We start from the raw sequence: 13111 nt of genomic DNA on the forward strand, positions 1-13111 counted from the left end.
GTTTGATTATGATCTCATACAGGTTGACAAACTGGTATTTTCAACCTAATTCAGTACTGAAACAAATGTCTCAATGTGAATGGCAATTATTTTGAAAAATAATAAATAAGTAATATATTTATTTTTTATCATATGGTCATTGCATAATATTTAATTTTATGCCATATATAATTTTTTATATGGTCATGCATAATATTTTTTATTATTGTACTTAAAACTTATTTTGTTACTTATTGACTTCCCTTCGCATTTAAGAAACTATCCTGCCCAGAAAGTATTGAAGAGGAGAGTTATTATTCTGAGAATTTCCATAGAGAGAGAATTTTGCTCCTTATATTTTTCATTTAGGTTGAAAACTGGAAATTTCTTTGTCAATTTATCCATTTTTAAATGCATTCAAAAGAATTACTCTATGCAATCAAGAAAAGTTGATTTACCTTGGTATTGTTTTTAGTCAGTCCGTGAAAAAAATATGAAGCAAGTTTGTTAAATAAACATACATGTCAATTTTATGTATGTAGATTAAAAAATGTTTTTAAAATTTATTTTCCAGTTTCTGGGAAATCATAATAAAAATTTTGTGAAAACCGAATTGTCAAAGTTTATTTTATCTGAAAAAATAAGCGCTTGAGTGGGAGAACTTTAAGAAATAACCCTCATGTAAAGTAGTGATTATGTTTCATTCCAATTTGATGTGTTTTATTGTCTTTGACAAAGTTTCTTTTGTAATATACTTATGAGTGATTTTCTGTATAATTATTGTGTGAATATTTTTATTCTTGGTTTCTACGACCATTCCTCCCCCTATTTAAATTCTTTTATTTACCATTTTCTATTTTTAAAAACCAACATTTTTGTTTTAAAGTATGTTGTCATAATTTTTTGTAAATTTTAAGTTTAATGAGAAGTTTTTTTATTATCTGCTCATAATTCAAAATTTTCTTAGCTATTTCCAATATTCTTTGTATAACTTTAAAGCAATATGTTGATACAAAGCAAACTAAAACATGCCTATTATATTTTTGCCGATTTTTTTATTCTAATCACGTAAATTAATAAAGTACTATATTGGCATAAAGTAATCGGCTTTAGGGAAATGTGAAGTAACCAATAGTTTTGATGTTATTTTAGATTTCATAACTCATTAACTTATTCCCAAGAAGAAAATCAAAATATCAGGTGCATTATTTTTTAATATAAATAATTTTTAAAGATAAAGGTGTATTTTAGATTGTCGAATAATTAATAGTGATAATTAGTTTCTTTTTATGAATCTAAAATAAATACTTCCAAGCTTTTTTTGGATAGAGTAGGGATATTTCAGTTTATTTCATATTCTCATTGAAATAATTAAATGTTTTATGTGATTTGAAAATTATGCTTCTATTAGTTTTTCTCACATTCTTGAATGTAATAACATTTGATTTAAAAAAAATATGTTAAATCTCTTATGTTGCCTTCTGTCTAATATTTTGTTCAATTTCATTTGCAGATGTTGATCCTTCTGTACAGTGACACCAATTATGTAAGAAGTGGATTTGAAGCTACTTACAGTGTCACTGATTGCCCTTTGAATTGTAGTTACAGAGGATTGTGCCAAAACCACCAATGTATTTGTGATACTCTATGGTCAGGGGATGCCTGTGAAATAAGCTTGTGTCCTTCTGACTGTGGTATAGATGAAAATAAAGGCAAATGCAACTTAAACAGCTCTGAGCCTGCTCGATGTGAATGCCGTTCTGGCTACTCGGGCATGGACTGTAGTCTTCCAGACTCTAACAAAAATGGAGGCAATTCTTGGTATTTGATATCTACTAGTGGCATCAGTGCTAGAGCTAGTCATACAGGGACATATGTGCAACACACAGATAGTTTTTATGTTTTTGGTGGATATACATTTAAAAAGGTGTTAGGTGACACCCTAGTCTTTTCTTTTAAAGAGAATCATTGGACAAGTATAATAACCAAATTATCACCCAGTCCACGCCATGGTCATGCAGCGATTTGTTATCATGATAATATCATTCTTTTCGGTGGAGAATTGGAAAATGGTACTCTTTCAAATGAATTGTGGTTCTTCAATGTATCCAGTCTGCAGTGGAATCTTATGGTACCCAAGAATCATTTCATGCCACCACCACTTACCAAACATTCAGTCACTCTGGTTGATTTTTATTGGCTTTACATTATTGGAGGCAGTCTTTCAGATGGTACATTTTCATCCAAGATGTATCGAATCAACATACGGGATATGAACGGCTGGGAAGTGGTAGATTCGTATGGTGGAAAGGAAAGCACTTTGCGATTAGTGGGTCACAGTGCTGTCTACCATCAACAGACAAAAACAATTTTTGTTTTTGGTGGCATCACTGCTGAATATTCTCATGTCAGCAAACTAACTAATCATCTTTATGCATTTCATGTGGAAAAGAAATATTGGATCAAAATTAAATATGAAAGAAATCGTTTTACACCATTAGAAAGAGCTTTCCACACTGCAGCCATTGTAGGTGATTATATGATAATTTATGGTGGGTATACCCATAAGCATGTGGAAGAGGAGATTTGTTATGACAATGAAACACACCTCTATCATTTGAGGTGTCACAAATGGATTGACATTTCCAATTTAAGGAAAGATTTTGTTGGTAAGTATTTATTGTCAAATATATATAAATATCAATTCTTTAATATAATACTTCTCTCCCCATGTTCTTGGATATATTTATTGTGATATACAAATAGTTTGTATCTCTAATTGTAGACAATTGTCATGCCGAATTTATTTATATCAAGTTTTTGAAATTTATTGTTCTTTTATCCTTGGATTTCAAGTTGTTCAAACTTTAACAACTTGACCCCCCCCCCCTGGTCTTTGAGAACTCAAAAAAAAATTTTCAAGATAATTTTCAATTTTTCTTTTTGATGACTACAATTGACTTCATCATTCTTCTCCATTTTTTATGACTTACATGATAAATAGAAAATAAACCATTGTTAAGTGTAATATGTATTTATAAATTTTAGTAAATGGTGATATTTGAGTGTTTCTACTAACTGGATATCATGATGCTCATAAATTATGCTTTTGATATTATCCTTTTTTTTTATAATATTTGAGTAATGAATATATCCATTTTCTTTGTCAAAATTTTCATTAAATTCATAAATTTGAAAAGAAGTTTATATTTAAAGTTTTAAATCAGTGTATCACGGATAGGTCTATTTAATTTCTTTTAAATAATACAATGCTATTATTTTATCTTACAAGGTTCCAACAATCCTATTAGTCATGGTGTTTTCTCTCATGCTATGGGTGTGCGGAGAGGACATACTCTTGTGATATTTGGAGGATATAGTGGCTTGATGCGGTCTCAATTGCTTGCTTATGTCCTTCCATCTGCTGTTCTCAGTGATCAACTCTTGCTTAGTACCTGCTCGAGGTGAGTACACTAACTTTTATATTAAATTTGATTTTTTTTTAAATTTAATATTTTATGGTCAAATATTTCAAGCATGCAAAACAACATTTATTTTTTGATGTAGAAAGAGACATGAAAAATTTATATAATTGTTCGGTCTAATTAGGAAAAGAATAAATTATAATGTTTATCAGAAAAATAAATTTATTTAAGATTTTTAACTGAAAAGAAATGTGATGACCTGCAAATTGGTTGCAAAGTATAGTAAAGATCTGATCTTACCTTTCAAATTGAGATATTTCTTGTTATTTACCAAAATCATTTTCAACATTCTGCTTTAGAGACTGTTTACTTTTGCCGTTTTTGGAACAAGATATGAAAGAAAGTGTCACTGGCTGTTAGAAAAATTTCAATATCGTGAAAAATAATGTTCTTGGAAACCTGAAAATTATAAATAGTATTTCTGTGTAATTTTTTTCAAATAAAGATTTGTATGCCAGTATCAGCAGAATTACTGCATGATTCTCTTGGTTCATAATGCTAAACTGTCTTACTAATCAGAAGAAAAAAAATTATTAGAGAAAAAGCCACTGATCTTGATTAAGAGATTTGAAATAAGAAATTTGCGACTTTGTAAATAAATTAAATTATAGATTCTTGGTTTAAGTTTCTTCTGAAATACGTACTTGAGTTGTTAAAATTCAAGGAGAATGTCCAAAAAGTATTATTAATAATCAGATGGAACTAAAAAATAATAAAAATCCAATAATAATGATTGGAAGTGACTACAAGAAAAGAATATTATTCTTTTTAAATAGACTTCAATGACTTTTGAATGATATGGCTTACATTTCAGTAGAATTTGAAGAGTTTTATTGATGCAAGAATCAATTTGATGAGTTTTTATCAAAATATTTACGGGACTGTATACTCTTATATCTAGACTATAGATGAAAGGAAGTTTCTCATAAATAAAAATATTGAGGTTTGGAAACCTTGAAGAAGAAATGTGTTTGTAATTTGAGCAACCTCTAGTAGCTTTTGTGAAATTAGCATCCAGTAGTAGTTGTGTGATAGCTTATGGTATGGATGTGTGCATTGTGAACTTGAAATTCACTTTGAAATTTAAGTTTTGCATTATAGATTAAATATAAGCATAACAGGTATTTTTAGTACTCTTCAATTTATCATCCAGAAGTAGTAAGGGGGAAAATAATTTTACTTTTGAACGATGAATATATTAATAGTGGAAATACTTGTTTTAAATTTATCATTCGTAGTTTTGTTTCTAAAATATGTAATTTTTTAGCTCTTGAATTTTCTAAAAAAAGTAACTGAAAATTTTTGAAAAGTCCTTGAATACATTATTTTTTTCTCCAGTAAGATTAAGAGTCCTATATAAGTTAACATTATGATAGAATATTTAGTTTCACTAAATGTAAATTATGATTTATTTAAATCTGTTTCATTGGGACAGAATATACTTTTTAGGACAATTTAAATTTGCTTTTTCTATATTTCATATTGTGAAGAAAATAATTTGAAAATAATTAAATCAATTCAAGCATATGTGATTTATTTGTAGTTTAGTTTAAATGAAAGCATAAATTCAGCATTTAATAATCAATATATACTGCTTAGAAAGTGTAAGTTCCATTCCAATTTTCTTTTGAATTTTAGCGTAGCAATGGCCTTCACTTTCTGTCACTGCATTTTTCTCTTTATTTTTCAGCCTCTACTTTTAACATCTGTGTTTCTGTTAATCACATTCATTCTCTTTTGTTAAATGTTAGGCACAGTTCTCAGGAAAGCTGCTTATCTAACCTGGCATGTGGATGGTGTTCAGATAGTAATACTTGTGTTGAAAGAAAAAGCAACAAGGTAAGAAGCTTCCTTAAACACAATTTTTCCTTCTGTTATTTATGTAATTCTATAAAAGATACAGTTGACAATTCAGTTTTTTTTTTAAAAATTAAAGCTTTCTATTACCTTAACAAATAAAATCCAATTTTTTTAAAATTAAAGCTTTCTATTACCTTAACAAATAAAATCCAATTTTTTTAAAATTAAAGCTTTCTATTATCTTAACAAATAAAATCATACATGCAAATGTTGAAGAATAATGTCTTATAGATGACCAGTTGGTTCATCAGGGATATTGGTTATGATTTTGTTTAAATTGTTTCAATGCAGTGCACTCTCGAGTATCCAGCCTAATGTGGTAAAAGGGCAAGACGGATAAAAAAAAGCCTCATAGGTCGGAGTTCTATGAACTCATTTCTTTGACCACCAATAAATACCAGAAGATACAAGTTTTTATATCAAAACTCACTGTTATATATATTATCTCACTTCTTATTGTGTACTAAGCCCTCCATTTATCTCAAACCATATAGAATGCGAGTGTGGCCACAGCACGGTGAATCATAGATGCAGTTGATGATAAAGTGTCGATTTAAAATAGAAGGTTCTGTATGATAGTTTATATACTAATTCAAGAGTAAGTTTCAAGAATTTATTAGAGAAAAAGTACATTAAAGGATATAAACTGTTCACATTTTAATATAAATTCTGTAATGCCTAACTGAAATGCAGGAAAATAAACAAAACATTGATTGTAGGCCTAATTCTTAAGAAAATTGACTCAAACTAATTATGTTAGAAAAACTCCAAATTCCAATGCTTTTTCCTGCAATATTGGCCCAATACAGATACAGATTTTCCTCTTAAATGTTCGTGCCACAAAAATAAAACTTCCTCAACTTCATTATGCTTACCTCTCAGCATGGTTTTTCTTACTTTTATTCCATTTCCTCTAGCTTGTGCAACACACCCCTTTTCAATTTCTGTTCGATTTTTTTTCTAGCCCCTTATTGTACTTTTCTCAAATCCTAACTCCGAAGCTATATTTTTTACTGGTACACCAGAGTCTAGACATTGTATAGCACATAATTTTTCTTTCATAGTCATTTTTATTCGCTTATCACCCATTTTGAAATCTTCACTGTGGTACACTTAAGAAATATTAAGTGTTGATTAAAATATATTAATACTGTATATACTGTGGAGCTATAATCAGGAACAGTGGCAGCTATTGAGGTCTGTTACACATTGACAAAACAATGAACAACAAGCAGAATGCTGCTTTTTTCTGTCAGAACTTGTATTTTGCACACAATACGTAGGAAGATCATAGAGACACCTACTTCCAAAGCCTTAACAATGCTGCCAATGCAACGCCTTGTCTTCTTCATTTAATTACAATAAAAGAAAATTAGGCTGGATAGTTCGGAAGCTGGATTGTCATGAATCGGATACTCGGGAATGTGTAGCGATTGGATATAGGCGAGGACCAAACTCGTAATGTTTGGGTTCGTAGCCGAATAACATGACCGCAAGACAAAAGTAATTACTCATGTCTTGTAGGTAATTACTTTCTGGCTTATAAAGCGTCACCACAAATGCACTGTATGAATTCATGTCCACAGTATCACACCAGCGATAGACAAAGCCAGAACGTTTATGTCCCAGAAAGTCATGATGTTGCACCAAGTGGTGACACGAGTGGGTGTGAATTTGAGAAACGAGAGAAGAATGTCACCCTCATCAAGCTTACTGATAAGAAATGAATTCTCCCCTTCCCATGCCATATTTCAGCCAGTGGTCATTCTCGTGTTTGAGGAGGCAGGAAGCATGTTTTGTTGTTTGCAAGAAAATTCATTTGAAGTTCACTAAAAATAAGGAATAGAAATGCCTTTAATCTGCTGTGTTCCAAACCGTAATGGAAAGTATAGTAATGGCCCAAGAGTCGGTGTTTTTTCCTTTCCTAAATTGGGAGAACTTAAAAAGAAATGGTTGCTCACATAGATAGGCACACAGACAAATTCATCTTTATTATTAGTAGAAATTATATGATTCAAACTAATTTTTTTCATAAATATTTTAAGGGTTTATTTGTATATCACTGACATACTTGTTAAAATAAAGAATAAAGGAATAAATTAAAATAGAATAAATAAGTTATTTTTGTTGTTGTTAATTTATGTGAAACAAGAGAAATAATAAGATTGCAATAAATTATACTATATATTAACATATTATAGTTTCAAAAATTGTACGTTCACAAAAATTATTACATAGGTAAATATATATATATATATATAATATAAAATGATATCTTTGATCTTTTTTAAATTCTAATTAATTTCCTAATTTTAATCGTAATTCAGCCTATATTAATTTCATTCTAAAATGTTCTCTTATTTCCTGATCCAATTACCACTTTTTATTTATTTAATTCTACATGCGCTCTATAATAATGTTCTGCATGAAGGGATAAAAATTCTTAATGTTTGCAACATTCTTTTAAAGATACCTAAATTTCCTTTTCCTAAGGCTATATGTGTCAAAGAAATTCCTATAGAATTCTCATAGTAAAAACCACTGAAGGGGAAAATTTCGGTTTCTTCTGCTCTTGTGTCTCGATGTAGACAGATGTATTTCTTACCACTTATTCTTTGTTTATAAATCATGTCCCCCATGGTGAAATAAAGTTTAAAAATTTTTAAAGTTTCTTTTTCTTGGCCATGCATTTGCTAAAATATGTTTATATATTGTGACATTCTAATTTCTTTATTCAAAACATAAAGATAATTTATAAAATTATATGTACAGTAAATATATTGAATTATGTAAACAAACATTTGTTTTGTATCATATATGTATTATTACTGTTGCATTTTCATAAATATACCAGAGTTAGGAGAACAAAATTCAACATTCTCTTGTTATATAAGTAAAAACTGAAGATAATTTTTATGTTATATTATATAAGATATGTTTTTTACAAACCAAGTGTGCATTTAAATGTAAACTGCATTATAAAAAGTTTGTTTATGAAATATATTTCAGTCATTATTCTTTAATAAATAATCCAAAGGTGACTGATACACTTATATTTAGGATAATATTAATGGAGATTGGAAAGAATAGTTAATAACTTTGAGGGTGGATAAAAACTTCCTGAGAAGTGAGACTTCAGATGGCATATGTTGCTGATTGTTTTAAGTAGAAAGAAAGTTATCAAATAGGCATATTGCCTAAAAGTCATTTTGATTTCAACAAACTTGCAGTAACAAATGTTATGATCTCAGAAGCAGGTTTTGTGAAAATCCAATTTCTGGAGAAACATTGATCTTGTTGTGACACACAGCCAAATAAAATAGAACTGGAAAATTTTACACCAGCTTTTCTCTTTTCCATAACAATGTTTGCTCATAGGCAGCTAATTCAAACAGAATGTTCTTAATTACTCCACATCTACTTTATGATTTTGTATTGTTTGATCAACTTAAAAATTAAAGTTTTGAAACATAACATTTCCAATTTAACCTAAATTTTAAAGAGTAAACTTAATTTTAAAAGATTTTGAACTACAACAAATCTTTGCTGTTCCAGATCATTTGACTAGAATAAAGTATTGAATGAATTCTATACATGAAATTGAAAGTTATTTAATTCATTAACTTACTCCTGATTTGTGTTCCTTAACATCTTACAAAAAAAAAAAAATGTGTTTAAAATATTGCTATTAGTATCTATATATTTTATTTTTTATTTTAACAGCAGGCATGTAAAAAGTTTTCAAGCGACACTTGTCCAGGCTTATGTTCTGCTCTGAGTGATTGCTTCTCATGCCTAATTTGGGGTCAGTCATTTGTCGAGAACCTCATTAGTGATAGACAGGATCCATTTCCTCCATTCTCTTGCACATGGTGTATTCAGGATGAAAAATGTCACTCTCTTGATGGTAAGTCTTCAATTATATACTTAACCTAGCAGTATTTTAGTTGTTACTTTTTAAAATTCTGTATTGAAGCTTATTTTTGAAAAAAACTAGATGAATGTATTGCACCATTTAAATCTGCAGATTTTTGGAAACCTTCATATTTAACTATTGAGGTTCGTAATTCACATTCAAATTTTGTTACGTTTTTGCATGTTAAAAAAAAATAATTCCGATGTCCTAATTTTAAAAAATTTTTCTTCATGTCTTAGTAATTGATGGATGATTTTTTTCTTTTTTTAATGTTCTGAATTGGGAACATAAACCACTTCTGTTAAGTTGATTAAACTTATTATTTCAGTTACAAAAATAGAATATGATAAAAAACATAATAGCCAAAGTAGTGAAAATTTCAGTTTAAAATTTAAGTGTGTATATGAATTAAACTGAAAATTTAGAAAAAAAAAATGTTCTTAGAAGCAGATTATTTATCTTTCTATGGTATATCAATATTTGAAGACCCATCTTTTGACCAACTAGTTTATATCAACATTTGAAAGTTCATCTTTTGAATGTCCAAATGTCCATGTGCAGTTCCATCTTTTGGCTGTCAATTTTATATTGACATTTGAATGCGTTATATATTGAAATATTTTGATTGTCCAATCTGATCTTCTTAATTTTTAATAATGTCTTGCTTCAATAGGTATGAATTTGAATATGTTGATTTATATTGAGATGTTTCTATCTATTGTACCATTGCTGATATTGTAATTTTTATTTACTTGGCATAATTATTCTTGAAATTCCCATTAATTTATCCCTCAATTCAAAAACGTATTGTTGTCAATGACCAAAGAAATATTTGTTATACTTTGTTCTCATATTAGATTCATGAAGTGAATATCTGTACTCTAAAAAATGTCTTTTTTTTTTTTTTTTTTTTGTATTTAACTTCATTCTGCCTTCCCTCCTTCTACTTTTATATATGAGTTGCAGTACCTTGACAGAATCATAACTTTGAAAGTGAAGGACATTTGAGTTCCCATTTTTTTTTTTTTTTTTTTTTTTTTAGATTTGTCATGTATGCCTGTTGAAAGTTAAATCTGAAATTTTGGGAATATAATTTAATTTTAGAGTCAGATGAAGTTTTAAGGGTTGGATATTGAAGCAAATCTTGTCCTCATCATTGAATCGCTGGTCAAAATAATGTTTTCTATCCAAAATTAGCTCTCATATAGTTTCTAAGTGAGATATTAACTAAACTAAAGCTAAATATGTTTTTGTATGAAGTAGCTTCTTTGCTAGCTCTCAAGTGCATAGATTAATAAAATGTTAAAATGCTTGAAAAATTGGGGGCTGCGACGGCCTGGTGGTAAGGTCTGGGCTTCGGAACCGGAGTGCTACTGCTTCGAGAATCGATTCTATTGAAGAACCGTCATGTAATTGGGTCTGATGCATGTTAAATCTGTCGGGGCCAAACGTCCTCCCTCTGGTGTGGTGTGGAAGTTTGGTGAAAGGGTACCAGCTCATTTGCCGTCCCCGGCATCTGACAGCGGTTCAAAATTACGAAGTTCGTTCCAAAATAGTCCTAGTGTTGCTTTAAAACGGGACGTTAATATAACTAAACTAAACTTGTGAAATTGATACTGCTTCTTTTTAATAATTTGAATACTGATTGATAGAATTGATTTTCTTTTCAGATCCCTCTTCCAATTGTTCTTCCAGTGTTAATGTAACCTCTAAGAATGGCATAGGATGGTGGGGACCTGGCGGAATGGATGCCCAGATGCTTGAAGACTGCTATCTGAAGGATTCACCGCCTGGCCTTATTTCTGTCAAATACCGTCACCCTGTCAACCTTTCACAACCAGATGATGTGAATATTTTTTTCATTGAAATTTATACTATGTTATATATGCTATAACGTTATTTGTATTGTTGGTATGTAGAAATAAGTTTTAGGTATGGATATAGTACATTCCCGAGTATCCAGTTCGCGACTATCCGACTTCCGTACTATCTGGCCTAGCTTTCTGTTAATTAAATGTGGAATACAAGGCATTGCATTGGCAACATTGCCATTATCAGCTACGATCCTTCTATGTGTTGTGTGCAAAATACAAGTTGGGATAGGAAAAGAGCAGTGTTCTGCTCTTTTCCTGTCTCAACATCTATTAAGGACTGACATGACATCTATTAAGGACTTTTTCAAAAACTAAAAACTAAGTATTGACTCTTATTTTAGGGTTAGCTTTTCATATCTGTATAATCATTTAGTAGTGAAAAATAAAATCAGTTTGAGTCAATTTTCTTAAGAACTAGGCTTACGATTTACGTTAATGATTTGTTTATGTTTCCTGCATTTAAGTTAGGTATTGCAGAATTTATTGTGAAATGTGAACAGTTTATATCCTTTAATTTACTTTTCCTCTAGTAAATCAATTTCAGTGCAATATAATAAACTACCAGTACAGAGCCTTCTATTTTAACTTAACACATCACCAGCAACTGCTTTTTTGACATGTATTGGCAACTACTTGCTGCTGCTGCCTTTCGCCGATCGTGGCCGCATTCACATTCTACGTGGCTTGAGATAAATGGAGAGTTGAGTACTCAATAAGAAGTGAGAAAATACGTATTATAACAGTGAGTTTTGGTATAAAAACTTGTAATGATGGACAAAGAAATGAGTTCACATAACTCCAGCCATCCGGCTTTTTTGTTATCTGGCATTCCCTTCCACCACATTAGACCTTATACTTGGGAGTGTACTGTGTTATAATATTTTCATTCGTTGATTCAATTCAAATTGTTTAACGTAAAAGCTTTTATTAGTAGCAGGTTTCCTTGTTCTAGTAATGTTGTTGTGATAGACAGTTGTTTTAATGAATATTTTGGGTCAGATTTTATTTATAATAGTGCATTAAATAATAGAATGTCTGTAAAGAAAGTGAAAATCTTTAATAACAAGCAGAGTTAAAAATATTCGTTTGTTCTTCACCATTGTTGGATATCTCAATCTCAATTTTTGCTTTAGTGTCAAGCAACTCAGACGGGAATTTTTTTTAAATGTTTAAATTGTCTGATTTATTGGTGGGTGAATAAACTTAAGCATGAATAAAAATTAGAATTATAAAATTCATATTTCAGTTACACTTTTTAACACTGCGCTTTAAAAAAAGCTTAATAAGCTAAGATATGCTATTTTTTATAATTTTATATTTATATTAATTCTTTGGATGTTATTGCTAATATTTTCATTCTGTGTTATTTAGTTTTGTACAAGACCCTAGAACTGCAACTTAGCATGCATCTGTTTGTTCTCTCTTTTTCTCCCTCTCTCTCATTATATATAAAAAGAAAAAGCATATACTTCTAAGTCATACAATTTTTATATTCAGTATAAAAAATATGGTTTAAATCTCATCCAATTAATTGTTACTCTAAAATATCTGGATAAAAAGCATTTGTATTGCTAGTGTTTGACAAATGCATGAGAAGATTTGAAATTCCACTGTAGAGTTTGACTACATATAAATAAATGATCATGGGAAAAACATGGATTTTCTAAGTTCATAGTGGTGTTTTTAAGGTATTAAATTTTATTAAAAATTTTGCAACATCAGGAAAAGACAACCTACAGTTATTTGAATCTCATAAAATTAATATCTCTTTTTTCTTAATGTACCTACTGATTAGGATTGCTGTTTAGCAAAAAAAAAAAAAAAAAAACTATCATCTTTTGATACCAAGAAGTTAGTGTGTGTAAAAAAATATATAAATGAAAGAAAATGAAATGATTGAAAGAATGAAAATATATAAATGAAAGAAAAGAAATGTTATGAAAGAAAAATTTGTCGATGGATTCGCTATCTTTTGGAGAAAAAATTTGAAAAGCTAT

At 29.5% G+C, this 13111-nt stretch overlaps 1 protein-coding gene across 1 annotated transcript in view; it reads left to right on the top strand.

Moving 5' to 3' along the window:
• LOC129971371 (multiple epidermal growth factor-like domains protein 8) overlaps positions 1-13111 on the top strand; it is a 74051-nt gene that overhangs the window by 5649 nt on the left and 55291 nt on the right. The window contains exons 4-8 of the mRNA XM_056085074.1: positions 1493-2648; positions 3272-3443; positions 5216-5303; positions 9048-9231; positions 10911-11086. Coding sequence (XP_055941049.1) covers positions 1493-2648; positions 3272-3443; positions 5216-5303; positions 9048-9231; positions 10911-11086 — 1776 coding nt within the window. The remainder of the gene's footprint in view (positions 1-1492; positions 2649-3271; positions 3444-5215; positions 5304-9047; positions 9232-10910; positions 11087-13111) is intronic.

Source organism: Argiope bruennichi, chromosome 6 (genome assembly GCF_947563725.1).
Source record: "Argiope bruennichi chromosome 6, qqArgBrue1.1, whole genome shotgun sequence".
NCBI lineage: Eukaryota > Metazoa > Arthropoda > Arachnida > Araneae > Araneidae > Argiope > Argiope bruennichi.